At 38.6% G+C, this 27455-nt stretch overlaps 1 protein-coding gene across 1 annotated transcript; it reads left to right on the forward strand.

Moving 5' to 3' along the window:
- Positions 1–2633, forward strand: LOC134815083 (leucine-rich melanocyte differentiation-associated protein-like). Its single transcript, XM_063823557.1, has 6 exons — positions 1–118; positions 246–535; positions 667–843; positions 980–1067; positions 1208–1316; positions 1520–2633. Exons 1-6 carry the CDS (start codon positions 23–25, stop codon positions 1705–1707), a joined length of 948 nt encoding a protein of 315 aa, XP_063679627.1. The 5' UTR covers positions 1–22; the 3' UTR covers positions 1708–2633.
- Positions 2634–27455: the final 24822 nt, after the last annotated feature.

Here is a 27455-nt window from a genome sequence, read left to right on the forward strand (position 1 = left end):
TATAGACCGTCTTTACTGGCGTATGTTCCTGCTAACTGATACAAGAATAATGGAACGAGTTTTTGATTTTGGAGGTGATGTCGAGAAGGTTTTTCCCAGCTATTCTTCGACCAAACGTGTAAGTTCATTATCCAATATCATAAGGTCTTTTATCGTTATTCTAGCTAGATATCGATTGAGAAATGGACAACACACATTGTGTGGATACCAATTACGATTACATATCTTAAAACAAAACATTTCAGGACGATTCTAGAATGAGTCCATCAAAGGGAAAGGGTCTATCGCAAAGTTCGTCAGTGGATTCGCTGGAGTATATGGAGAGTGGGTACAACTCAGTAGACTCTCAATATATCGACCAAACTTTGTGTCCACCAAGCTCAGGAGACAGCGGACAGGACAGTGCACAAGACAGCTTGGAAGATAGCTTTAACAGTAACTGTGATGACACTGCTATGATAATGGCGGGAAGGAACCTCGTTTGTATCTCTACTCCTATTAGAGATGTATCCTTCATTAAACTGCTTGACCTCAGGTTAGAATCTTGGTAATGCACCAAATTTTATCTATGAACTTATTAAATAGATTCTATTCACTTGGAATTGGTAAAGTTGTTGTGAAATTTCGAACCTTTTAAATGTCTGTTTTTATTTTGACCCTCCGCAGCTACAACAGTTTACAAACGCTTAATGGGATTCACATCTACAATAAAGTAGAGGAACTTATCCTAGACAACAACGGGGTGACCCAACTCTCCTTACCTCCCATGATCAACTTGAGCTCACTCAGTGTAAACAACAACAATCTAGACGACTTGCAACAAATTCTCAGCAACCTCGGAATGTAAGTTAACAAACAATTCAGATAAACAGTCTGATTGTTTCAGAGACAAACAGTCTGATTGTTTCATTATTCATCTGACATCCAAATGGCTTTGTAATTTCTGACCGATAATGATTTAATTTCTCAAATGTTTCAGTGCAGCCCCCCAGTTGACGTATCTGAGTATGTTGTGTAACCCACTGTGCCCAAACGAGCTCATGTCTGGAGATGAAGATGATTATCAGGTAAGAAACACCTCAGCCTTTAGCAACAATAACCAATTAACAGCTCCCAAAATCCCAATTACGTGTGACCCCCGCTTGAAACTTATCAGTTCCATATGATATCGCTTCATATTCTGATGTTTTAATAAGTTTTCTTCCAGATGTACAGATACCACGTGATAAGCCGCCTGAATAATCTGAAGTTCCTCGACTCTAGACCCGTTACATCAAAAGAAAGAGCTGATTCTGAGCGATACAAGTCATTTAACGGTAAGTGATACATATTTGGTGCATTTTTGTGCCATAAATTGATATTTTTAATAAAATAGTCCAATATTTGGAGACTCATAAGAAAGCAACTTTAACTGATTCCTCGTATGCCAGGGATTATCGGTCAGTAGCCAAAGATGGTTAATTTTTATTGCGGTGCCCCCACCAAATTTAGAGTTTTTAATATCTAATATTCCTTCTAGGAATCGTTCGAGCAACAGATCAGAACATCAAAGAAGAAGAGTTATTTTGCTGCCGTGGAACCCCCCTGAAAGAAGCCAAACTTCTGAAACCCAACCACAAGCGAACCAGCGTGGCTGGGAAGCTGAGGAAGAGATACGTCGGGAAAAATAGCGAAGGAAACAGGTTCATTGGAAATGAATCTTTGTAGATATTGAACCTTACTTGTTTGGGATTTTAACAAATCCAGAGAACATTAAGAGAAGTGTGTCCTGCTGATTAGTCAAGCTCTTATCTCTGTAATTCCAGTTTACACATAGCACCAGATAACCTTGTATACTCCGGGAATATATAGGTGTTCTGTGTTGTATGTTGAATTAGTACGAGATCGGTCAGATTGATTTACGAAATGTTAAAGCAGACAGGAAGACTGAATTTAAAAGTCAGTGTTGCAGAGCAGAGATTGCAAAGAATCTGTATTGGTGAATGAACTTTTAGAATTATTGCGTGAAGTTAGTAGATACTACTACTAATCCGAGTATTGAGTGAAAAGTTACAACTTTTCTTTTATTCCAATGGTAAGAAAGTCGACACTTTCGTTTTGGGAGATCTGTTTAGATATTGTTATTTTATTACAGGGGCATATTCATCACATGACACCCTCCTGAACTATACAATATACAGTATACATTATACATTAGTTTACTATCCTACCTTCCGTTTTGGAGTTTCAAAATTTGTCCCACCGGCCACCTGTAGATAACACATTTGAAGATTTTAAAAAATTATGCCTGATCATTCTTATCTGAATATTGCATTTATTTTTGATACGTCTTGTGTTATTTAGCGAATGTTTTTCGCGATGTATCTTTTAAATTGTATGTTAGAATAGCATAATTACCTCATAATATACATTGACCTTATCAGATTAAATGAGAATTTTTGACGAAAATTCGATTGAATGAAGTTTAAATGAAACTTATTCAGCGTTATAAGTTTAACATATAAAATGTTATCAACAATATAATATTTGTTATTCTCGATAGAATTTTTATCGTGCATGTCGCTATGTGTATAATTGCAATGGATTGTTTGTTTTTATAACAAACTCCTACACAATAGCAAACATTCAGTGAACTGTGACTTATTTGAAAACTATTTTTATCAAAAGAATATTTGTATTTTCTTTGTAACAACGAAGTCCCATGTTCTGACAAGAATTAAAAACCACTAAATGTGTTATGTATGGTGTTGTTTTACATGATAAAAAGTTTCGTAGCTATTAAGGTCGAATAACCGTCCTTTTCAATTGGACAAGTTAGACTAAGAAACTCAGACAGCAAATCGGATTCTTAGAAAAGTATGAATGATTTCACGAACTATCGGATTTCTTGGAAATCAAAATATTCTCGTAATTGTATTTGGATCACGCACAGCCTCATTTTACTTCCTTCAAAGCCACGACTAAACTTGTAATGATGCCAATTTTGAGATCATTACATAAATATTTAGCTATCTTATAATAAAATCCCGTAATTCACAGGAGAAGGAGGGGCTGGTTGAAGGTTTTCAGAAGGATCACTTGAACTGTAGGCTCTGTGTAAAGTGCGAGAGTTGGAACTGTAGGCTCTGTGTAAAGTGTGAGAGTGGGAACTGTAGGCTCTGTGTAAAGTGTGAGAGTGGGAACTGTAGGATCTGTGTAAAGTGTGAGAGTTGGAACTGTAGGCTCTGTGTAAAGTGTGAGAGTGGGAACTGTAGGCTCTGTGTAAAGTGTGAGAGTGGGAACTGTAGGCTCTGTGTAAAGTGTGAGAGTGGGAACTGTAGGCTCTGTGTAAAGTGTGAGAGTGGGAACTGTAGGCTCTGTGTAAAGTGTGAGAGTGGGAACTGTAGGATCTGTGTAAAGTGTGAGAGTTGGAACTGTAGGCTCTGTGTAAAGTGTGAGAGTGGGAACTGTAGGCTCTGTGTAAAGTGTGAGAGTGGGAACTGTAGGCTCTGTGTAAAGTGTGAGAGTGGGAACTGTAGGCTCTGTGTAAAGTGTGAGAGTGGGAACTATAGTCTCTGTGTAAAGTGTGAGAGTGGGAACTGATCTTGCGTATTTTGAACTGCAACTGGTACTTAGGTGCTATAGAAAATAAGTGTGTTCTATCTTCCTTAAACTACGGCAGCCGCTTCTTAAACTACGGCAGCCGCTTCCTGGGTGGCGCTTCCCCTATTTCATAACCCTATTAAATCATTCATAACCCTATTAAATCATTGATAATATGTCGTCAGCCATCAAGCCATTAAAAAAACTGCCTAGTTTGCCATCGGCTCGATTCATCAGATCAACAAGAATCATCATTGAGAGGAACATACTTCCATTACATTTGAAAATTGAAGTCCAATCTTTATACTAGTAGCTCACGTTAACAGCTTGACTTCAAATGGTTTTAGATAAGTATCCGTTGCTAGATAGTATCTAATCTATAATTCGTATCTCTTCTATAGAAATAGGTGACTGGTGTTATATCTAAAATTAGTTAGTTTGTTATACATATCATTATCATGTCACATAATATTGTATCCGCCGCGTGTGAGCAAAGCATGACATGCGAACTGTACACAGTTTAAACTTTATATCATACAAGCTTGAAGCTTCACGAAAACAAGTTTTTGTCAGAATCTTGTTTTTCAAGCTGTTGAGTATTGTTTCAGAAATTTTTAGTTAATTTTCCGTGGTGGCCGTTTGCTTTGCTGTTCGTTGTGATCGTCCCACGTAAGTACAGAATATGCATAACTACACAATTCTTTACCCACGACTATTAAATAAAGTAAATTACCCACCTATTTGGTGGGTTGGTTGGCGTGTTCAAGAGAGTCAATGAATGGTTATTGGTTGTACAGTGTACACATCCTGATTTATCGACGATTCTTGCTTGGCTATCATTATGCAATAAATATGAGTAATATGTACAACTCAATCCATAGTTGTTGTTTGCTCACTCTGTTATATTGTTTATTAGTCGTGCATATTGCATAGCTTATTTTTCTGTGTATGCATAATCCAGATTCCAGATCCTTTATTTTTACTATGCTCTAGATTTACAAAAAAAACTTTCAAGCTGCGATTGGAGTGATTATATTTTGTTCCACTTGTAAACTCGAATCGTTTTTTGTATCTCTGCCAGCGGTCAGCACCATACTAAGTAACCCAACGTCGTGTAGGTAGAAACTTGAAGGATCTCGCGATTTCTTAGAAATAGATAAGTAGATAGCTCAAAATTCCTTGCAATGATTTAAGAATGTTCAGAATTCGATGACTTGTTCTTCGCAGTCGAAGGCTTGACTCCACACCTATGAAAACAACTCGTTACGTCACCATACCTAACTTCAGAGATAAAAGTGGTTATCAATCCACTCAGAGAGAGATTATGCTACCTCTTTATAGGTGCAAATTAAGGAATCTTTCTGACTTCATACCTTGTCTGTCTTTTACCAAATTATCCCTGATAACTAATTATCAAAGTAACTAGCCCTCCACAAGATATTATCGGTATGTTTGATTGCTGGCTAGGTAACCTGAACAAAATGAGTTATGATTTGACCATCTCCGGAGGACAGTTAGCAAATACTTATTAGTTCGTTTAGTTTGACCTTATCTTTCAACTTGAAGTCGCGATGCAATTGCAACGATGTCTTTGAGTTTATTTTATCTCTGAATTTCATGAGGGAGTTCACTAGAGCAGTGTAAGCACAGGGCAGAACACTTTTACTTTTAGCAGCAACTTCAAAACCCTGGAACCCTGGTAAGTAGAACTAGAACAGCCATGGCCGGCCGGCGGAACGTTTTATTCTGAGAATTGAGAATATGCTGATCTGATCATCATTGGCCGAGAGCTTTATCCAGATTCGCTGTTTTCGCAGAATACCGTGCACCGACCCTTAATTCGGCTAAATAATAACGTGAATATATTTTAGAAATCTCCGCTCATATTCTCAGAAAAAGTGTACAAATAATTTTGCTTTAGAGCTTTTGTTTAGGGAGATGTAAATCATAATCAAATAAACTGCGAAACCTAACGAAAACGGCTGCTAAGTTATCAACACGCTATTTTGGCCATCATGTTTATAAAACTTTAATTTTTGTGGCGATCAGTCCTAGGTTTCCAAAATATCATTTTGCCGATCAACTACAGTTAAATAATAATGCCGTGGTTACTAGATTTTTTACCTTCACTACAAATAATTTCAAATCTGAGGCCTCATTTTTCAAAATGAATTGATTTTGAGCGAAGAGTCCCTAAAACTCTTAAATCCGTCCGTTAAATTTAAAAAAGGTTGAGTAGGTATTGTTGTTGTTGTTGTTGTGGTTACCGGACTCTGGTCTCCAAAGATAAAGATTTATAACACAGTACTGCGTCCCGAAATGCTGGTTAACAGCCCTAAAGAAAATCTCTAAATCCTACGAAAATGTGTTTGCAGCGACTGCAACAAGAGCCTTCGTTTCTGCAACAAGGATAGTCTCGAAAGGAGTATCTATAAAACAGCTCTCTAGGCTGATAATGAGATATTCATCGAATAGAATAGCTAAGATGTTGAGAACTGTCATCCTAGAAACATCCGGGTCCCCAGCGAGGAGATGGTAGGTAGGTAGTTAGGTAATTAGGTAATTAGGTAATTAGGTAATTAGGTAATTAGGTAATTAGGTAATTAGGTAATGTAGGTAATTAGGTGATTAGGTTATGTAGGTAATTAGGTAATTAGGTAATGATAAAATGTTCTTTTCCTTGCAATTTGGTTCAGGAGGGTGACAGGGGAAAGTACTTCAAATTGAATGAACGGTTAAGAATTGTAAATACAATGTCTCAATGTTCCTCAATATAATATCTCAATAATTCAAATATCCTAGGTCTTTAACTGTAAGCTTTAACTGTAAACTTCTGCTGTCTTCAAACCAAAAAAGGGTAACCTCCCTTCAATAGTCCCACTCTTAAGTATCCCCAGAAAGTATAAACAATCTCCTACTCTCCCTAGCAATTTATAAACAAATCCTGAACTATCCTCCTAGTAACCAAAACAAAGGTGTTAAACTGAACTCTCTGATAACCAAAACAGAGATGTTAAAATGAACTCTCTGCTCCCCAAAACTCTCTGCTCTAAACAATATCTTAAACTATCTTCCTTGTAACCAAAACAGAGGTGTTAAACTAAACTCTCTGTAATACCCTGCTGTACTAAATGTCGTACACTAATATATGCCCTAAAATACTACCCTAAAATACTTGACAAATACTGACATGCATATAAACTTATAATATAGAAACCAACGTGAATCAAGATTAGAATCTAAACAGTTTCAAGTCCATTTGCCATTAGGGCTCCACTTCTCGCGATCTCCTCTGCGCATCCCTTCGGCTTCCCTTCGTATTCTTCTCTCTCCACGTCCTTCTTCACGGTCCTTTCTTATCAGTCGTCTATCTTTATTATGTCCACCGATTCATTGTAGTAATAAAGTGTTAGACTAGACTATGACCAAAATTGTTATTTTGGCAAATGCCAAAATGACCCTACAACATATCCTTCCCACAAAATTGTGAGAAAGTTCTCCGCTGCATTGCAGAGGATAACTTCACAAATTATGAATCAGAGATATCAATTTATATGCAATAAAACGACTGTATCCTCAATTGTACAATTGCACAAATTGTAAAAATAAACGCATACAATTGCATGTGAGTATTAGATTGGTACATCGAGATTATTTAAAAAACCACAATCTCCTCATCAGTTCACTCAACTCTTCTTCTACCAGTACATCTGTTATCTCTTCTTCATCCTCCCATAACTCCTTCACTATCCCTGCTAAAGTCCTACATCCCCGGGAGAATTCCCCGCTATATTCTTAATATAGAATTCTATCAGCTTCTTCCCCTCCTTTCTGGTGTTATCCTCCCTTTTCCATGCCACCGCTGCTCTTTCTTCCTCGTTCCTTAGCCGTTAACTCCACCCTTAGTGCCAGTCTATTCAGGACTCGGAGGAAATCCTCTTTGTCCTGAATAAACACTCCCAACTCTGTACTTATTATCTCCGACACTTGTTGCCTTGCCTTAGAGGGAATTACCTCGGGCAAGGTTGCCGCATCGAAGTCCATCTATGCTCCCTCGATCTTCGCCTCTTTCAGCCTCCCCATAAATAACTGGCTCCGGTCATTATCGTGCAGATAATTTACATGGCAGCTGATTCCAAAAAATATATAATGTTGTTGAAGAAACCTCTGCGTAAATGTATTTGAAGTCCTCGTGCTCCAAAGTAAACTGATACATGTTTGTTAAGAGTGGCTTAACATCTTTCTTATAGTAATGGTCATACGTCTCCTTCCACCCTGTATAAAAAAGAAAATAAGACATTGAACTCTTTATTTGCGATTACTGTACTGGGGGGGGGGGGGGGGGGGGATGCCCCACTCACATTGTGGATCACAATGTGAGTGGGGCACTAGAAATACAGTCAATTCTTCAAGAGTTGGGAAAGGTTTAAGACCACTGGTTTAAGACCACAGTATAACTTATACTGTCCGTTATCTATAGGGAAAAAAGCAAGTTAGTGAATAGTGAAGCTGCATTTTCAGATAAAAATAATATAAGGATACATCACAGGGAAACGAACAATTGAAACATTCTCAATTGCCCTGTTTAAGATTGGTTATTAATGTACCTGTGTTTTCAGATTGAAATGGGAGATTTTCCACTAAATCTGACACCTGCAAATAATTTGTTTATCTTATATTACTATCTTACTATCTTACTATAATTAATATAATATAATAATATAAAGCGAGACGATATATATATATGGATCCGTGCCATTTTACTGACACCACGGCATCAACTTTAACGCGACTTTCCGCAAAAACATTAAAAGATATACAACTTAAACTTTTTTGACTGGTTCAAATGCTTTAATGGCCTTCAAATCAGCATGAAAAAATAAAAAATTGGCCAAGGAATAAGAATTTTAGTGCCCAAAATTTGGACTCCCAAGTGATGTCAAAAACGCGAATTAAATAGGTAATAATTATGTTAGTCTCTTGAGTCTTGACACCGCTTTAGGGTTAGACGGGATCCTGCTAGTATATATAAAGCGACACGATATAAATGTATATTATAATAATAAATAGTTTACTAAAAGTCTAAAGAAACCCCTCTCTCCACTGACCTGTAAATCAGCTCCATTGTGATGTATTCCTTTACTGATGGAGCAAGGAAGTTGTCAGGTGCCACTTTGGTGTGATAGTCTGATAAAGGAGGCCCATCTTCAACTACAATATTTATTGCTGTTGAAGAATTTGCAAGATGGTTGCTTTGATCGGGATTCAGACTGCCATTCAGTGGATTTTCGTTCGTTACCGCATTGCATTATATTCTTTGCACTGGAGTCAAGAAGTCACGGAAAAACACTTCGACTGCCTTTCAGTGTTAATTAATGCCCTGAGATCGTACTGCATGGCCACTTTCTACAACAGACAGATTAACAGCCAGATTTGATCTTTTCGGCTACAAGGTTAAAATCACCGAAAATCTGTTCAGCTTGACCTGTTCAAATCAGCAATTTACTAAGATTTGAACAGAATTTAGGCATCAATTGCTAACAAATTCGAAAAAAAGTGATTTTCTTGTTGCAAAATTTTATCCATTCAAAAAGTTTAACAATATCACAGCTTCTAACCTGAAAGGTAGTTGCAGGGCGTTCTTTTGCTGAGAATTGTTGTATAGCATTTTTTAAAGTTTTAACTGACTGGAAATCGAACTTTCTTCCTTAAGTCCTTTAGAGATAACCTGAAGAATAAAATATTCCATTAAAACATCTTGTCTGCCATGATGTTGATAGACAAGTATATTAAAGTCACTAACCACCAACATGGTTTTATAAAAGTTAAATCTTGCTTGTCAAATCTTTTAGAGACATTTTACACAACACTGTATATTTGATTTAATTGATGAAGGACAATCCTCCTGTTGACTTATTTTATTTTGACTTTGGTAAACCATTTGATTCAATTATATGACGAAATTAATAGAGCTGGAGAAGTTAACATATTGTATTAACCCGAACTTTATTTTTTATAAAGGAGTAATGCCTCCGCAGGCATTCTTACAATATCATGAACTGGGTAGTGTCTGGAGAAGTTAACATATTGTATTAACCCGAACTTTAGATCTTACAATATTATGAACTGGGTAGTGTCTCAGGATCTGTAACCAAGGTGTCATGAGATACTCCAAGGTCACAAAACTGAGCGAAAATTTTCAATCTAAAATAGTAATTTATATTTGGATAGCAAGATTGCTGCAGTTAGGCTGTTCGTTTTTAGCTGGATGGATAACCACAACAATTCTCTACAAGATGCACACTTGAATATATTACTGTGTGATTGTCAACTACACCTACAAGCAGCTGCATCCTGAATACCTGCTTGCGTCCAGGGAGTGACTATGGTTGGGGCATACAAGCATTTGCATATTTAGTTTGTTCTGAATCTGTACGCTTAACCAATGAAAAAATGAATCATGCAGAAATTTCTTGTACTTTATTGTAATCATTATGCAATATTACTTTCAGCATATTATACATATGTTAGACATAATTTTCTTACTTACGGGGTTTACTGATGTGTATCTATGATATATGGTAAGAATCACAAGTGTGAGAACGATGCCTAAACATGCTGTCTTTCGCATCCTGCACATCCTCGTTTTACATGATCGACTTCTACCTGAAGATTTTTGTCAAAAATTATGTTATACTTATAGCACGTGCTACCTGCTCCTATCTCTTCGGTCCAATTATCTTTACTTTCGGGCAAATCCCCTAAGTATAACCCCCTTTCTCCAATTTGCCTGGGGATTTTAGATAAATGGAGCCTGATGTTTTTGTTTCTGCCTTTCTCTGCACATCATTGTTCTTACCTGGGGACCCCAGGCTATAATGTTCATATACATTTGGCGGAATGACAGGCTGAGCTCCGCCCAGTAACCTTGTTCTTCATCTTTTCTCTTTTCCGAATCTTCCTCTCCATCATGCGCTTCTTGATCTTGCTGACAAAGAGAATTCCCTTTATCAACAGTCTCTTTCACGCTTTCCACATCCTCCTTTTCGTCAGACCAGATATCTTCCAGTTGATCTTCTATTTCTACTGCAATCCGTGTGTTCTCCATTTTCTAGTTTATACGATTTTAAGCAAATTATGATGAAACCCGTATCAAAACCCCTTTAGTACTTTAGTAGCCCTCACACAATTGCGTGAGGACCTCCCAGCACGTGACATTACCTGTTTTAAAGGGATGCACATTTGTTTAACTTCAATCCTCTCGGGGTCCGAGACCCATGAGGTTGCACAAGTAGCCTCAATATTTTGATTTCCTTCGTCAATCTCCGATATACCATGAGCACCATGATACCCAACACCGCAAGTGTTAAAACTATTGCGACCAGTAATGCCCATATCATAACATTCGCGTGCACATTGGACCTATTATTCCAGTCGTCCACCAGCGGGGGCAAAATACTTTCCAAAGTTTTATTATACTTTCTACAAATCCCCGTCAAAGTGTCTGGATTAAACAGGATTAAACAGGATTAAACATGAAATTACCAGAGAGAACTCTAACGGACTCGTCTTGGATATACAAGAATGAATAAATCAATAAATAAAATTATCAAAACTGAATCATTTAAAAATAGTAAAATTTAACCGTTTACAATTTCACGAAAATAAAAGAAGATCGTCTATAATAATTTAAGGTAATACAGAAAATAAAGTTCGAGTTCTGTGACATTTGTTTCGTCTAGATAAAAATCTAGCGAAGAAAGATTGAAACTTAACGAAGAGGGTTACATTGGGATCGACTCCGACTTCGGAGATTCGATCAACGTGTTTCCTATCTGCACACCTTTTATGGAATCCCACGCAATATATGCAGTCCCTGCCTCTGTTAAGTTTACCAAACTAGTGAACCCCACCCCCTTCCCCAGGTGAACTGTATTAATTACATACGTATTACGTATCCAAATAGTTGTTGTTTCTTATTAAGATTCCTAGCTGTGACATATTATACTGGTAATAATTCATACACTTCGTACGCTTAATCCTACACGTGATGCTCCCCCGCTGGATGCAAGATGTTTGATTTGAAAAAATTTCCACAGGGCAAACGTACAAATCGTTGTGTGTCTTGCAATCGTGTGTAGTGAATTCGAACAGAATTCCATCCTTCACATACAACATATCATGCAATTCATAGTACACACACAGATCCTCCTGTCTATTTGCGACCACGCCAACTTGTGCCGCTTCAAATGTCTTTAGATATCTTCCTTGACGAATTAAAGGAACGTCTAAAATGAAATGTGCTAAGTCCAAACTTGAACTCACCTCGAGTTGGGAACTGTGCCGCATATCCTGGCTGGTTGTCCTGTGGCACTAAGTCAAGGGAGATACCGATGGCGCCACGATAAGGTGCTTAAACAAATAGCAGACCAGGTTAAATTCCATTGTGAGCGGAGAGTCAACAAGAGGAAGAGTTCTTGTGTCACTCGGAAAGCCATTGAGTTTGTCCCAGCAGGAGGGAGGTTTAAGGAGGTGAAGAGGTCGAAAGTCAGTGGGTTTGGGATTCTGAGTGGGGCCACTGATTGGATGGTATTAGCAGACCTGGATGAGCAGCTGAAATTCCCGTCGGATATAGCAACGACCAGATTAAGACCAGATTTGGTTCTTTTCTCGAAAGCTTCCAAGAGAGTAATCTGGTGGGAGCTTACAGTACCGTCGGAAGAGAGAATAGCTGCATCCCATGAGCTGAAGCTTGATCGGTATAACAGTCTACAAGCGGAAATACAAGCTAATGGGTGGTCATGTTTCAGCTTTGCTGTTGAGGTTGGTGCTAGAGGTGTGGTCGCAGCAAGTTTGGAGTGTGCATCAAGGAAGATTGGTCTGACTGGGAGAGCCCTCAAGAAGTTGGTCAGAGATATTGGGAAGGATGCAGCCCATTGTTCAAGATGGATTTATCTGCTGTCTAGGAAAAGAGAGTGGGAGATGAGAGCTGTTTGAGCTTTATGACTTCACCTAACAGCCAGAGGTGCCATAAGCTAACTCGTCGTAAATCGCGAGCTCTAGCAGGTATCCTCGGGTGATTGTCAGATCAGATGGTGGTCCAAGAGAGACTGCTGGGGCACCTGACAGAAAACCGTATCGCAATGAAAGCCCCGAAACGGTGTCAGGTTTGTGACTGAAGATTCTGATCAAGCTCAGGGTTGAGTCTACACAGTGTCGCCACTTGCCGATGCCATTTGATGCGAGAAGACACTGATGTAAGTGGGAAGTTATGTCTAAGAAACAGCGTGAAGTTCGGGTGCCGGTTGAACGCATGTAAAAGGGAGGGTATATCCGTATTTCGCTGCTAGTGATGCAGTCCTTGGCCCGGTAGCTAAGGCTTCCCCGTTTCTCGCTCATTTGTGCTCCGATGGGCTTGTGACCTCTGCGGGGGTCAAGTGCAGGATGAGGGACATGGCCGACCAGGAGAAGGTTGTTTTTGGGAGATAGAGTAGGGTTGGTTTGGTGTTATGCCTTCGCAGTTTAACTGTATCTTTACCCTATACCTGTGTCTTCAGATTGAAATGGGAGATTTTCCACTAAATCTGACACCTGCAAATAATTTGTTTATCTTATATTACTATCTTACTATCTTACTATAATAAATATAATATAATAATATAAAGCGAGACGATATATATATATATGGATCCGTGCCATTTTACTGACACCACGGCATCAACTTTAACGCGACTTTCCGCAAAAACATTAAAAGATATACAACTTAAACTTTTTTGACTGGTTCAAATGCTTTAATGGCCTTCAAATCAGCATGAAAAAATAAAAAATTGGCCAAGGAACAAGAATTTTAGTGCCCAAAATTTGGACTCCCAAGTGATGTCAAAAACGCGAATTAAATAGGTAATAATTATGTTAGTCTCTTGAGTCTTGACACCGCTTTAGGGTTAGACGGGATCCTGCTAGTATATATAAAGCGACACGATATAAATGTATATTATAATAATAAATAGTTTACTAAAAGTCTAAAGAAACCCCTCTCTCCACTGACCTGTAAATCAGCTCCATTGTGATGTATTCCTTTACTGATGGAGCAAGGAAGTTGTCAGGTGCCACTTTGGTGTGATAGTCTGATAAAGGAGGCCCATCTTCAACTACAATATTTATTGCTGTTGAAGAATTTGCAAGATGGTTGCTTTGATCGGGATTCAGACTGCCATTCAGTGGATTTTCGTTCGTTACCTCTGGGGGTTCACTTTCCGATTCCTCCTGTGGCATTGCATTATATTCTTTGCACTGGAGTCAAGAAGTCACGGAAAAACACTTCGACTGCCTTTCAGTGTTAATTAATGCCCTGAGATCGTACTGCATGGCCACTTTCTACAACAGACAGATTAACAGCCAGATTTGATCTTTTCGGCTACAAGGTTGAAAATCACCGAAAATCTGTTCAGCTTGACCTGTTCAAATCAGCAATTTACTAAGATTTGAAAAGAATTTAGGCATCAATTACTAACAAATTCGAAAAAAAGTGATTTTCTTGTTGCAAAATTTTATCCATTCAAAAAGTTTAACAATATCACAGCTTCTAACCTGAAAGGTAGTTGCAGGGCGTTCTTTTGCTGAGAATTGTTGTATAGCATTTTTTAAAGTTTTAACTGACTGGAAATCGAACTTTCTTCCTTAAGTCCTTTAGAGATAACCTGAAGAATAAAATATTCCATTAAAACATCTTGTCTGCTATGATGTTGATAGACAAGTATATTAAAGTCACTAACCACCAACATGATTTTATAAAAGTTAAATCTTGCTTGTCAAATCTTTTAGAGACATTTTACACAACACTGTATATTTGATTTAATTGATGAAGGACAATCCTCCTGTTGACTTATTTTATTTTGACTTTGGTAAACCATTTGATTCAATTATATGACGAAATTAATAGAGCTGGAGAAGTTAACATATTGTATTAACCCGAACTTTATTTTTTATAAAGGAGTAATGCCTCCGCAGGCATTCTTACAATATCATGAACTGGGTAGTGTCTGGAGAAGTTAACATATTGTATTAACCCGAACTTTAGATCTTACAATATCATGAACTGGGTAGTGTCTCAGGATCTGTAACCAAGGTGTCATGAGATACTCCAAGGTCACAAAACTGAGCGAAAATTTTCAATCTAAAATAGTAATTTATATTTGGATAGCAAGATTGCTGCAGTTAGGCTGTTCGTTTTTAGCTGGATGGATAACCACAACAATTCTCTACAAGATGCACACTTGAATATATTACTGTGTGATTGTCAACTACACCTACAAGCAGCTGCATCCTGAATACCTGCTTGCGTCCAGGGAGTGACTATGGTTGGGGCATACAAGCATTTGCATATTTAGTTTGTTCTGAATCTGTACGCTTAACCAATGAAAAAATTAATCATACAGAAATTTCTTGTATTTTATTGTAATCATTATGCAATATTACTTTCAGCATATACATATGTTAGACATAATTTACTTACTTACGGGGTTTACTGATTGTATCTATGATATATGGTAAGAATCACAAGTGTGAGAACGATGCCTAAACATGCTGTCTTTCGCATCCTGCACATCCTCATTTTACATGATCGACTTCTACCTGAAGGTTTTTGTCAAAAATTATGTTATACTTATAGCACGTGCTATTTGCTCCTATCTCTTCGGTCCAATTATCTTTACTTTCGGGCAAATCCCCTAGGTATAACCCCCTTTCTCCAATTTGCCTGGGGATTTTAGATAATTGGAGCCTGATGTTTGCTTTCTGCCTTTCTTTGCACATCCTTGTTCTTACCTGGGGACCCCAGGCTATAATGTTCATAAACATTTGGCGGAATGACAGGCTGAGCTCCGCCCAGTAACCTTGTTCTTCATCTTTTCTTTTTTTCCGAATCTTCCTCTCCATCATGCGCTTAACTTGATCTTGTTGACAAAGAGAATTCCCTTTATCAACAGTCTCTTTCACGCTTTCCACATCCTCCTTTTCGTCAGACCAGATATCTTCCAGTTGATCTTCTATTTCTACTGCAATCCGTGTGTTCTCCATTTTCTAGTTTATACGATATTAAGCAAATACTTACCTGGGGACCTCAGGCTATCGTGTTCATAAACATATAGAGATTAGGCGGAATGACAGGCTGAGCGCTGCCCAGTAAGCAAATACAAGCGTCAATCAAATTATGATGAAACCCTATCAAAACCCCTTTAGTAGCCCTCACACAATTGCGTGAGGACCTCCCAGCACGTGACATTACGTGTTTTAAAGGGATGCACATTTGTTTAACTTCAATCCTCTCGGGTTTTGAGACCCATGAGGTTGCACAAGTAGCCTCAATATTTTGATTTCCTTCGTCAATCTCCGATATACCATGAGCACCATGATATACCCAAAACCGCAAGTGTTAAAACTATTGCGACCAGTAATGCCGCGCCCATATCATAACATTCGCGTGCACATTGGACCTATTATTCCAGTCGTCCACCAGCGGGGGCAAAATACTTTCCAAAGTTTTATTATACTTTCTACAAATCCCCGTCAAAGTGTCTGTGACATTTGTTTCGTCTAGATAAAAATCTAGCGAAGAAAGATTGAAGCTTAACGAAAAGGGGTACATTGGGATCGACTCCGAATTCGGAGATTCGATCAACGTGTTTCCTATCTGCACACCTTTTATGGAATCCCACGCAATATATGCAGTCCCTGCCTCCGTTAAGTTTACCAAACTAGTGAACCCACCTGTATTAATTACATACGTATCCAAATAGTTGTTGTTTCTTATTAAGATTCCTAGCTGTGACATTTAATTTAATTAATCTTACTTCGGAATATGTATTTTAGCATGACGTGTCATTCTTTTTGTTAGTTCAGTTCGTTTTCAATTTTTAATCTTAATTTTAATTTTCAGTACGTTTTACCTAACAATATCATTTTTAAGCTAGCAGAATGGTTTTCAGAGGGCATTAATGAAATGTACTATGAGCTGGTCCCAAGTCTAGACGCCATTTTATTCTTTGTAATTTTCAATAACCCTGTCTAGTCATTGACTACTGATATTATACTGGTAATAATTCCTACACTTCGTACGCTTGATCCTACAAGTGATGCTCCCCCGCTGGATGCAAGATGTTTGATTCGAAAAATTTTCCACAGGGCAAACGCACAAATCGTTGTGTGTCTTGTAATCGTGTGTAGTGAATTCGAACAGAATTCCATCCTTCACATACAACAAATCATGTAATTCATAGTACACACACAGATCCTCCTGTGACCTGTCTATTTGCGACCATGCCAACTAATGCCGCTTCAAATGTCTCTAGAGATTTTCCCTGACGAATTAAAGGAACGTCTAAAATGAAATGTGCTGAGTCCAAACTTGAACTCACCTCGAACAGATGCACATTTGCTAACGAGTAAAGTAAACTGGGGTGATCACTGAAAATTGTAGTGTTTAAAGCAGGGTTCCTATCTACTATTTTTTTCAGTGTATCTATGCCTGCCATTTTTTTAGAGATTTTACCGGCGTATCCTCTAGAATCACCTAATTTGTTCAATTTTAGGGAGGGGCACCAAAAGGGGAGGGGGCGCCAAAAGGGGGGCGCTTTTTCGGGGGGGGGGGGGGGGGGGGGCGGGGGCGCCAACAAGCAAGGTTACGCCACTGCTTAAGGGAAAGCAATTTAACTTACCTGCCTACCTGCCTTCTCCTGAGGTGAGTAGGACGATCTGCTCGAAGTTACAGCCACTAGCCGGATTCAGCTGCGGTGGATACAGATCTGTGCCGTTGTATTTAGTTGAAAACATAGATAACGAAAAACTATGCTGTACAAAGGAGTCGAAATAATAGAGAAAGCATAATACTATAATAGTTAATTTTTCAGTTTACCCCCTTTTCTCTAATGAAGAAAAGGGCCTACCAATTCCAAAAAGATGGTATTTCAAGGTTAACCCATTAGGGATGATATTTCCAAATTTGAATAAGGTTTTAATAAGTAAGAATAGGGAATTTGGTGAGAGCAACTGAGCCACCATACAACTGTTTCTGCGCAAGTGAACATTTAATATCCAATAGGAAGTATCTCATCAGAGTGCGTTATATTGTTGTCAGAGTGAGCTGCGTTGTTATCAACATGACATACAACATCGTTAGGGTGAGCTGCGTTGTTATCAACATGACATACAATATCGTTAGGGTGAGCTGCGTTGTTATCAACATGACATACAATATCGTTAGGGTGAGCTGCGTTGTTATCAACATGACATACAATATCGTTAGGGTGAGCTGCGTTGTTATCAACATGACATACAATATCGTTAGGGTGAGCTGCGTTGTTATCAACATGACATACAATATCGTTAGGGTGAGCTGCGTTGTTATCAACATGACATACAATATCGTTAGGGTGAGCTGCGTTGTTATCAACATGACATACAATATCGTTAGGATGAGCTGCGTTGTTATCAACATGACATACAATATCGTTAGGGTGAGCTGCGTGGTTATCAACATGACATACAATATCGTTAGGGTGAGCTGCGTTGTTATCAACATGACATACAACATCGTTAGGGTGAGCTGCGTGGTTATCAAGATGACATACAATATCGTTAGGATGAGCTGCGTTGTTATCAACATGACATACAATATCGTTAGGGTGAGCTGCGTGGTTATCAACATGACATACAATATCGTTAGGCTGAGCTGCGTGGTTATCAACATGACATACAATATCGTTAGGCTGAGCTGCGTGGTTATCAACATGACATACAATATCGTTAGGCTGAGCTGCGTGGTTATCAACATGACATACAATATCGTTAGGCTGAGCTGCGTTGTTATCAACATGACATACAATATCGTTAGGGTAAGGTACAATCTTATCAGATCGTTGAAGTTGACCGACTGGATACAAGGGGTTAAGGTTGTCAACTTGAGATTGCTCGGTAACGAGGGTCACCAAAATCACTGGTATAATTCCATTCCACGAGGATTGGACTTCTGAAGCTGCTAAATTAGACGGTCCTGCTTTAGGAAGCCTCTCACTACATGATGGGTAATAAGAGCAAGTTAGTTGAGAAGCTACTGCTTTAGATCGAGAAATTAAGTCAGTGTCTGGCAAGAAATCAGGAAGTGAAGATTTATACCCATCCAATTTAGCAGTCACCATTAGTTCAGAATCCACAAAAGAGGGCGATGTTTCCCCACAGTATTGAATAACATCACCAGCAGACTGAGCCACGGCATCAGATGACGGGGAATGGTTTGACATAATACCACCGCTGTTTCCAGGTAGCCCATTAATTTGGTGATTAGTTAGACAATTACCTCTGATCCTCCTAAAAACACTGACCACCCCTACTATCTGTTCCTTCAGATACATCCTAAACCTCCTCATCCTCAAGAAATACACGCAGGGATTCAGAAATGAATTCAATTGCAGCTGAGTAATGTACGTTATAATCCAGATATATCTATCTAGAAAGATCGAAGGACCCTTAAAAATGTCCAAGTCCCATCCAGATAACTTCCACACAGCAAACCTGAGATAACACAAGAATACAGGAATGTTGCAGGAGACATACACTAGGGTGAATATCAGGACGGTCACAGTTGCATGGTTCTTTATATGGTCACTCCGCCGTGTGGAGGCTGTCGATCTCTTTGATATCATCAACATTGTCATGGAAATAGTGGCGGACACTATAATGGGAATTATAGGGAATGCAAGGGAGACAAGAGAAAGATACAGATCAAACGCAGTGTAAGTTGCATCAGTTATCTGTATGTAAGGGTATTCCGGGTGTTCCTCATTCAAACCGTACCTCCCAAAGAATATGAACCCGACTAGTAACCGGACAACAAGAAACAGAGCATAGGTTGAGATTAACACCACCACAGTCTTCTCCCGGACATGATGAGTGGGTTTCACAATCTTAACTGTTCTCATGAGGCTAATAACGAGTACTAAAAACACGGAGAAGAACGGTAGCGGCTCCCATGATAACCCCCACAGCTGTCTGAAAGTGTAATCTCCGAACAGACCAGGATCTCGCCCTGTCAGCAGCAACACAGCGTTAGGGTAGCCGTTGAGGGATATCCAGGTGTCAGTAGCAGCTATGATGGAGTAGAGAGTGGAGAGTGCGGTAGGGGTCTGGTGGCGGAAGTAGAGGAAGGAGATGATGTTAGCAGGGGTGCCAAGGAGGAGGGACAGTAGACACAGGGTGCCCAGCACGGTATCCACTGCCGGGATAGGGGCAAGAACTTCCGCCATTCACGCCTAATTCTTCAAGTATAAGCTGATTAGATAACGAATATAAATTATAATGCAACTACCAATCAATCAAGTTTATTGAGCCAGCGGATGAATTACTAAAGGTGCCTGGTGCATGGATGTGCTAATATGGATTATGGATGCATACCATCACCTTAATTGGCAGTCCTGGTCCTAGAGCTACATCCCTCCTCTTTTTCTACGCCCCTGTGAAGATCTCATTTGCAATAAAGATTTAACCTCCCGAAAAATAACAACAAATAGCTGCACAGAGATATCAAAATGTGTTGGGGAGAGAGACTCAGAACACATTGGAGATGGGCGTTAACAGACAACGTGTTCCTGAAGTCGATTATGAAGATGGTCAACATGTGCAGACTTGATTCAATCTTTCTTTATTCTCAGAACAAATAAGATATGGGCGTTAACAGACAACGAGTTTATGACTTTTAGGTAGTCGATTAAGAAGATGGTCAACGCATGTGCATTGTTCAGATTTTCAATATTTCTTTATTATTGTACTTGGGTTGAATCAAAATAATTCAAGATGCCACTAGAAAACATGATGAATAGAATATAGATGCATATATGGGCGTGAACTGAGCAATGTGTTTCGAAATATCAGTATTGGATAGACAAGAAATCGCAGTAGGCTAGAAATTATAATAGATACTGAAATGCTTTATCTCCAGCCAAACATACAAAACGTCATCTAGCAAATAGTCTCAGGGCTTTACTCCAAATTTCAGCATCATATTATTTCAGTAGTATGATTTCCTTTTTGTCACGATGCAACACGCTCACTTTATGAGTTAGGTACTCTACCATTAGTTTGTGTGGTCAGTGGTCTCAATGCTTTAAATTCCAATACTAATATAATTATATGCCATGATAAGAACTAAGTTGCGATATCAGCAAATCTATTGATACGAGGGGACTACGATTAGGCACCCTTCAGTAAGTTTCAAGCTATCCGCCCCTATTAAAAAGTGATCTCAAATTATTTGTCATGCGATTATTCAATAAATGCAGCAGATCTGAGAGTATAAATTGCTATTAAATGGTCATTGGTCAACAATCCTGCCAAGAAGATCCACAGAAAATGAGCACCTGTTCAATTTAAGCAGTACAATAATTGTAGCAACTTAAGAGCAACCAAACGGGACTGCAGCAAGGTTACGAAAACTACAAAACAGGTGTTCCTGAGAAACTGACACCGTATAAGTTAGAATTAGTGTAGAGGTATCGAGCTCCAAACCGTCTAAACCACAGAAGGCGATTCGTGGAAAGGTTACACGCAGTGCAGGGCCCGATTGTGTGACATGACAGAAAGACCCACTTTAAAGTAATAATATCATCTACCAAAGAAGGACAATTTTACCTTCCTTCACATCGGACATTTGGATCGCGAAAACAAGGTTGAGGAGAAATGAAAATTTTATCGCACGATGTATTTTTATGTATTTTAGAAGCCGCCCTACACCCTATGATTTTTTTATAAAGCTAAAATTTGAATATGCAATAAATGTAACCAAAACTGTGGTAGTTACCATTACCATAGCAACATGGTGCACATCTGTTTCAATGATTCTGGGAACAGATTGGCTGTTTCGTCTAGCTGATTGGTTGGTGTCACGAGTTCAACAAACTTGCGCTATACTTCACTTTTTAGTTTTTAACTCTTAAGGGGTCGTTCACATATTACGTCATCAATATTTTAGCAATTTTTACTCCCGCCCCCCTCCTGACAGCAACATTACGTAATCATGGCCCCCCCCCCCCCCCCCCCCCCCCCCCCCCTTTTTTGACTTTTTTCCCTGGAAAACAATTTTCTCTACGTTTCATGCTACCCTGATCATTTGGAGCTGAAATCATTATTATGATATCCGGCCAATTAGCACCTGCCCAACAATTTACTTTAGAAGCCAGATACCCGATCCATTCCTAAATTTTATCACTATCAGAGTGTAATTGAGTGGAATTTGAATTAAAATATTGTCAAATCATTATTCTATAGGGTAAAAAAGAAAATTTTAATTACGTAATCAACAAGGAGAACCAAATCCCCTCTCCCCCACCGTAATCATTTGGGAACTAAACTTGGGAACTAAACCCCTCCCCTTCCGCTGATTACGTAATATGTGAACGACTCCTAAACATAAAATAACAAAAATGAAATATGAATCGATGCAATTTCGAATTGCACAGAAACTGGCTTACCACATGTAGGCAATTATAGTCATGTACACTATGTGTAATTTAAATTGGCAAAGAAAAATTACGCTTTTTATTTTCAAAGATTACAAATCTGAGTTAGGTGTGTTCATTACCAGGTTTGTCAGCTGCAAATAATTTGCTACATAGACCTTCAATTAAGCGAGAGTTCACGAAATATACTACTTGTAACTGTATTAGTATAATATGTATATTTGTGATGGCAACAAAATCAAATATATTATGGCACTAATGTCTATTCTGCTGTTAGGAGAGAAATCATTGAATCGAATTTAAAAGGAAATTTGAGCAGGTACTTGTTTACTGGGCCGTGCTCAGCCAGCAGCCTGTCATTCGGCCGAATCTTTATTATATGTTTATGAACATTATAATAGCCTGGGGTCCCCAGGTAAGTGCTTGTATATTAGCTAAAATCATAGTGATATTTAAATAAAATGACATTATATTTATAAAGTTTGTGAATATGTAGAATCTGAATACTATTCTATCAATAGCGAAATTAAATACAGGTGGTTCTGCAAACCACCTTCTTTATAGAAACTTAATAGTCGACGGCCCCAATTTTTCTAAAAGGGCCCTCGACAGTTGAAACAATGAAACCAACTTCGATGTATTTTTGGACGCTGATTCCGAATCACCCCCTGGCGAGATATTGGTGAAAAACCGTCTCGATTAGGTGATATGACCGAATAAGGAAGTTGGTCTAATCTCTCGTCAGGGTTAGGGTTTTAGTGCAGTATATGCTTCTGTCAGAGATTGGGTTAAGATAACAAAATAGTCAAACACAATCGGTTGGACACAGCTTTAAAACTGGAAAATGAAATCTACGATACACAGTATTTAATTATTAATCAATCAGTAATTATTAATATCAAGTGTCAACATTATATGTATGTATTCCTTTAAAAAGCACAAAACGGCCGAACAATAGAATCAATTAAACATTAAAACTCACTCACTCGGGAAATGGGACGCCTCTTCCACTATATCACGATATCGACGATATCCGTGTAAATCATAACGCCTCTTCCACGATCGAGAGACCTCTCTGTCGCGCGGCGTAATTCAATAGTCACTTCACACTTACGTCGCAAAAACCGTGGGAATTCGTTGGTCGCCTCAGTCCTTAATCATGTTAATAATGTTAATCACTAGACTAACTAGACTGTAGTTAGAGGAGTTACTTTTATCATTTCCCTTCGAATTTAGAATAGCTGACTTTCTTTTGCATGTGAATTTTCAGTTATCATCACTTCCTGAATCTCACAGTCCAATTTACTGTCTAAATTTATTATCTATTTATTGTCTATGGTAATTTTATTTCACATTTTGGTTGTGTTTACTTTGATAGTTCAGAGTTCAGACGCCTATCACCATCTAGTCTAACATCCATTATTATATATATATGTCCCAATCCTATTTTGTGGCACATTTTCCCAGTTCAATTTTGTCACTTTCTGACTTTGAGTAGTTGGTACCTACCCTACATGGTCCCGAGGGTATGTACTGTGGGTATTTACACACAATCTCACTACGTGTGTACCTTTCTCATTCCAGCTTGCCAGTTTGCGTGTAGCAGTGCAAAATGTACTGAAGTATTGAGGGGTGCACTCTGTTCTTCAAATTTTGTGAAATTCTGTGGTATATATTTCAATATTACAATATTGTTACTTTGTTAATCTTTTCAGTTTTCAATGTCCTTTATCATGTTTATAGTAGTTATGCATATGATCCCAACGTCCTCCCTACACCTCTTTATTATTACAATATGTGTAGTTACAATGTTAATTCTTAAAATATTATATATGCATAATGTGTCTGTCTTGTAGCGTTTTTAGGTTTTAGGAGCTCTTCCTACCTATGTCACCTATCTTCATCGCTCATGTTTGTGTATTTTCATCCTAGAGCTTCAGACCTCGGCGCCATGCAGGGTCCTAGACCTAATTCGGACACCTTGATCATTGTCTCACATCCTGTGTAAATTACTTCTCTTGCAGCTAGCACTATGGTTTTTATTGTGCAGGAAATATCGCATGTTATTGAATCTTTGACAATTACGTAATGGGTTTCTTCAAATAGGGGCTGGGTCACCTGAAGTGATATCAGTGATCCTCTCCCTATCATTTAACATTAAGCGATCTGAATGCTGTCTGAAGTTTTTAGCACCTGTGAATGCAGTATATTGACCTTCGCACGATTTCTCGACAGAATTAATATTTTTTGTCTCCTAGGTAATGGATATACAGGTCGATTTACTTTGTATCATATATATGATGGCACATTACATTGTAACCTTAGATTTCGGGAGATTACGTCTGTAATCTTCTATACGTCATAGTGATTTGGCCTATTTGCGGGGCACATTTAAATTTAATCCGTGCTACTTTCACTACTTTAGTTAATGGTAATTTGATTATCTTATCTCACCACAGTAGCCAGTTCAACCCTTTCAATAAATCCTGATTCTCTAATCCGTGATGTTTCTATCTTTGGTTTACATTAACTTTTCCCTTGTAAGTTCTTTGCACGATTTACACGATCTGACATGTCTGCAATTAACTTTTTCTGACTAAAAAAAAGTGAACTGCAAAGTAACGGAAGCCAAGTATTGACTTCTTTACTGCAGACGCTAACCGTCAGTGCCAGGTTATTTAGTAATTGCACTGCACTTGGCAGTTAGCAGACGTATTGCCTTATCTCTAGTGAATTTGTCGGGTATCCTGTTGATGATAGCACTAATGGTTCATTATGATATTATTAAACCAATTGTCTGTACCTTATCTTACCTGCCGTTTAGTGTTATCTCTCTCTCTCTCTCTCTTCTCGTTGTCCCATATTATCTTAAATCCTCGTCCAGGTGAAGTTGATAAGTCCAGGTGATGTTGATAAGTGCTGGTGTGATTCCAAACTTACAGCTGTTGTTGTTGACAAGGTGAGGCGGAGATCTAGCCAGGACAATTAACCCCCCTGAGCGTGTAATAAAGCTGCTGACAAAGCAGTAGTTTGGTAGAGGTTTAGAGGCGTTGTTCCTCTCTTAGTCTCCACCTGTATTAGATCACCTGTAACACTCCTCTCTCACCCTCAAACTAGCTGTAGAGAGGGCTACACGTGATGCCCATATAAGGAGTGTATCTTTTTGCGTGCTGAGAAACTGAGGTGTTGCTTTTGTGACACCGCGACCCACACGAGTCAGTGGTGAAGGTTTTGGGAAGTGTTGAGATACTGGCAAATTTAACTGGAATGTTGTCAGAAAGCAGCATGTATTAATAGTAACATGAATAATGAATAATATTTGTTATTATCGTCAAGATGTGGTCCAGCTCTTAAGTCATCACATTCTCGTGTCAAACGGATAATTTTAATTTATCCACTATTTGTAGATTATAATAAACACGGTATTGAGACGTTTATGGTATTGTCTCTAGTTTACTATCTCCTAGTAGGCACCCTGAATTCAATCGAGCTCTAATTTCTCAATTTATATTATATCATGAATTTTGTGCAGGGAAAAGCTCGGTACTCCACCCGCAATACTCGTCGACATTTTGACAAGTTTACAAAAAAAAGGCGTAAGAACGTCTATGGAAAGTACGTTAATAACACTTACAAGAAAAGTAAGATGGGTAGCGTGAGAATACTTCCTTTTTCCGCATAACAAGTGCAGACTGCCGAGCATGACACTTAGTATCCCACATTTATACATCTTCACTGGTTGAGCTCACTCCCCCACCTATCTAGTAGCTGCAGAACTATAAATACCATGTTATTTAAAATCCCACACTTTGGTCCGCAGTTATACGGGCGTTCATCTGTCTAAAAATTCGTCCTGTGAATACATATATTGCTGTGTAAATTCAAAACTAGCTTCTATTCTCGTCCTCACCGCTTATAAGTACGCAACTCGTCGACTTACATCTGTCAACTTGTCATTTAGTTAATAAAGCATGCTCCTATCAGAGACGCTGCGGTTAAAGAACTAAGAATGTTGCAGGCCTACTAGTCTTACCATTCTTCTGTCGTTCCCTCATTCCCCCTCGTACGCTAGTGTTCCAGCCTTCCGCCATGCTCCGACACTGAAGTCTTTCTTTTTAAACAATAGTACATAATTTAGTGTCGAGACTAATTCTTCTCTTTCTTTACATTTTACTAATTTTACTTTACAAACGGGACGAGGGGGCCGTTTCGCGACGTTACGCTGTCTTGTGATATCAAGTTAATATTATTTCTCTTATGTTACAGTTATTATTCACAATTGATAGAAATTCTCAGCAGATGATATCATCTTCGTACGTCTATTTCTGTCTGACTATTTTAATCTAGCTGATATCTAGTGTTCTGCCACTTATTATTGACATCAGATCTAGTGTTAAATCTGAAGTAAGAGATCGAAATAGTGCTATTACTGATAGATATGGCTATATCTGATCTTACTATTTCAAACATTACTCTCCTTTCTATCTTTTCATATGAATTTGATCTGTATCTCGTTCTGCAAGCTTCCTCCTTATTGTCCTACTGTGCTGTTTGCAGGAGAAGTCATTAACGTTGACGTTATTTGCTCGAGGTTTTTAATAATCTGCTTTATGTCTCTGTTAGTGTTACAAACACTACGAAGCTACTAGTACTAAAGCGTGCAAACAATGTGGCTCTTTAGCCTCTCCACACACGGTTACCTCATTTGATAACTTAGTGTTTTGGAATTGTCCACTCCCATACTAATTACCTGAGATCACCGTATGGCTTATCAGGAGGTTCTACGTAGCGAGTGGAATATGAACTAAACTAATATCTAATCTAACTAATATACAAATTACTTGCTTTTACAGTCCGCACATTCTCAGTTTCCCATTTACAGATTAGGTCATGTTGCTGACTGCATGCGTGTCAAAGTACCAGCCCACACCCCTTATATTATAGTACCAGCCCACACCCCTTATATTATAACTAAACATCTGCTACTCACGCTTTATACACCGCTTATCTCCTACATACCATCTGACCCACTAGTAACCACCGTTATTCTTGTCTCCGCCCTCTTTACTTGATCCTCTGCTCCAGGATTGCATATAAATTATTATCCTTTATCAGTCAGTATATGATAATCTAAGATTGACAGTTTATTTTTCTGTATTTGTGTTCGGTAATCGGTTATAGCTTGGTACGGCGTCACAAGATTGAGTAGGTTGTTGAAAAAAGCTGTCGCTTAAGTAAGCAAACTTGCCATTCTGCTGTCATCTAAACTTGTTTCTATATAATATGTAACCACGAGACTCCATGGAAACATTTATACTTTAAACAGCATTGTTTGCGGAACGCACTTTAACAGTCCTCGCTAAGACA

This window comes from Bolinopsis microptera, chromosome 5 (genome assembly GCF_026151205.1).
Source record: "Bolinopsis microptera isolate Bmic1 chromosome 5, MBARI_Bmic_1.0, whole genome shotgun sequence".
NCBI lineage: Eukaryota > Metazoa > Ctenophora > Tentaculata > Lobata > Bolinopsidae > Bolinopsis > Bolinopsis microptera.

Coding starts and splice junctions, on each gene's coding strand:
- LOC134815083 (XM_063823557.1), top strand. CDS start 23: ATGTTCCTGCTAACTGATACAAGAATAATGGAACGAGTTTTTGATTTT. Junction 844..979: donor ATTCTCAGCAACCTCGGAAT/GTAAGTTAACAA, acceptor CAAATGTTTCAG/TGCAGCCCCCCAGTTGACGT. Junction 1,317..1,519: donor GCGATACAAGTCATTTAACG/GTAAGTGATACA, acceptor TATTCCTTCTAG/GAATCGTTCGAGCAACAGAT.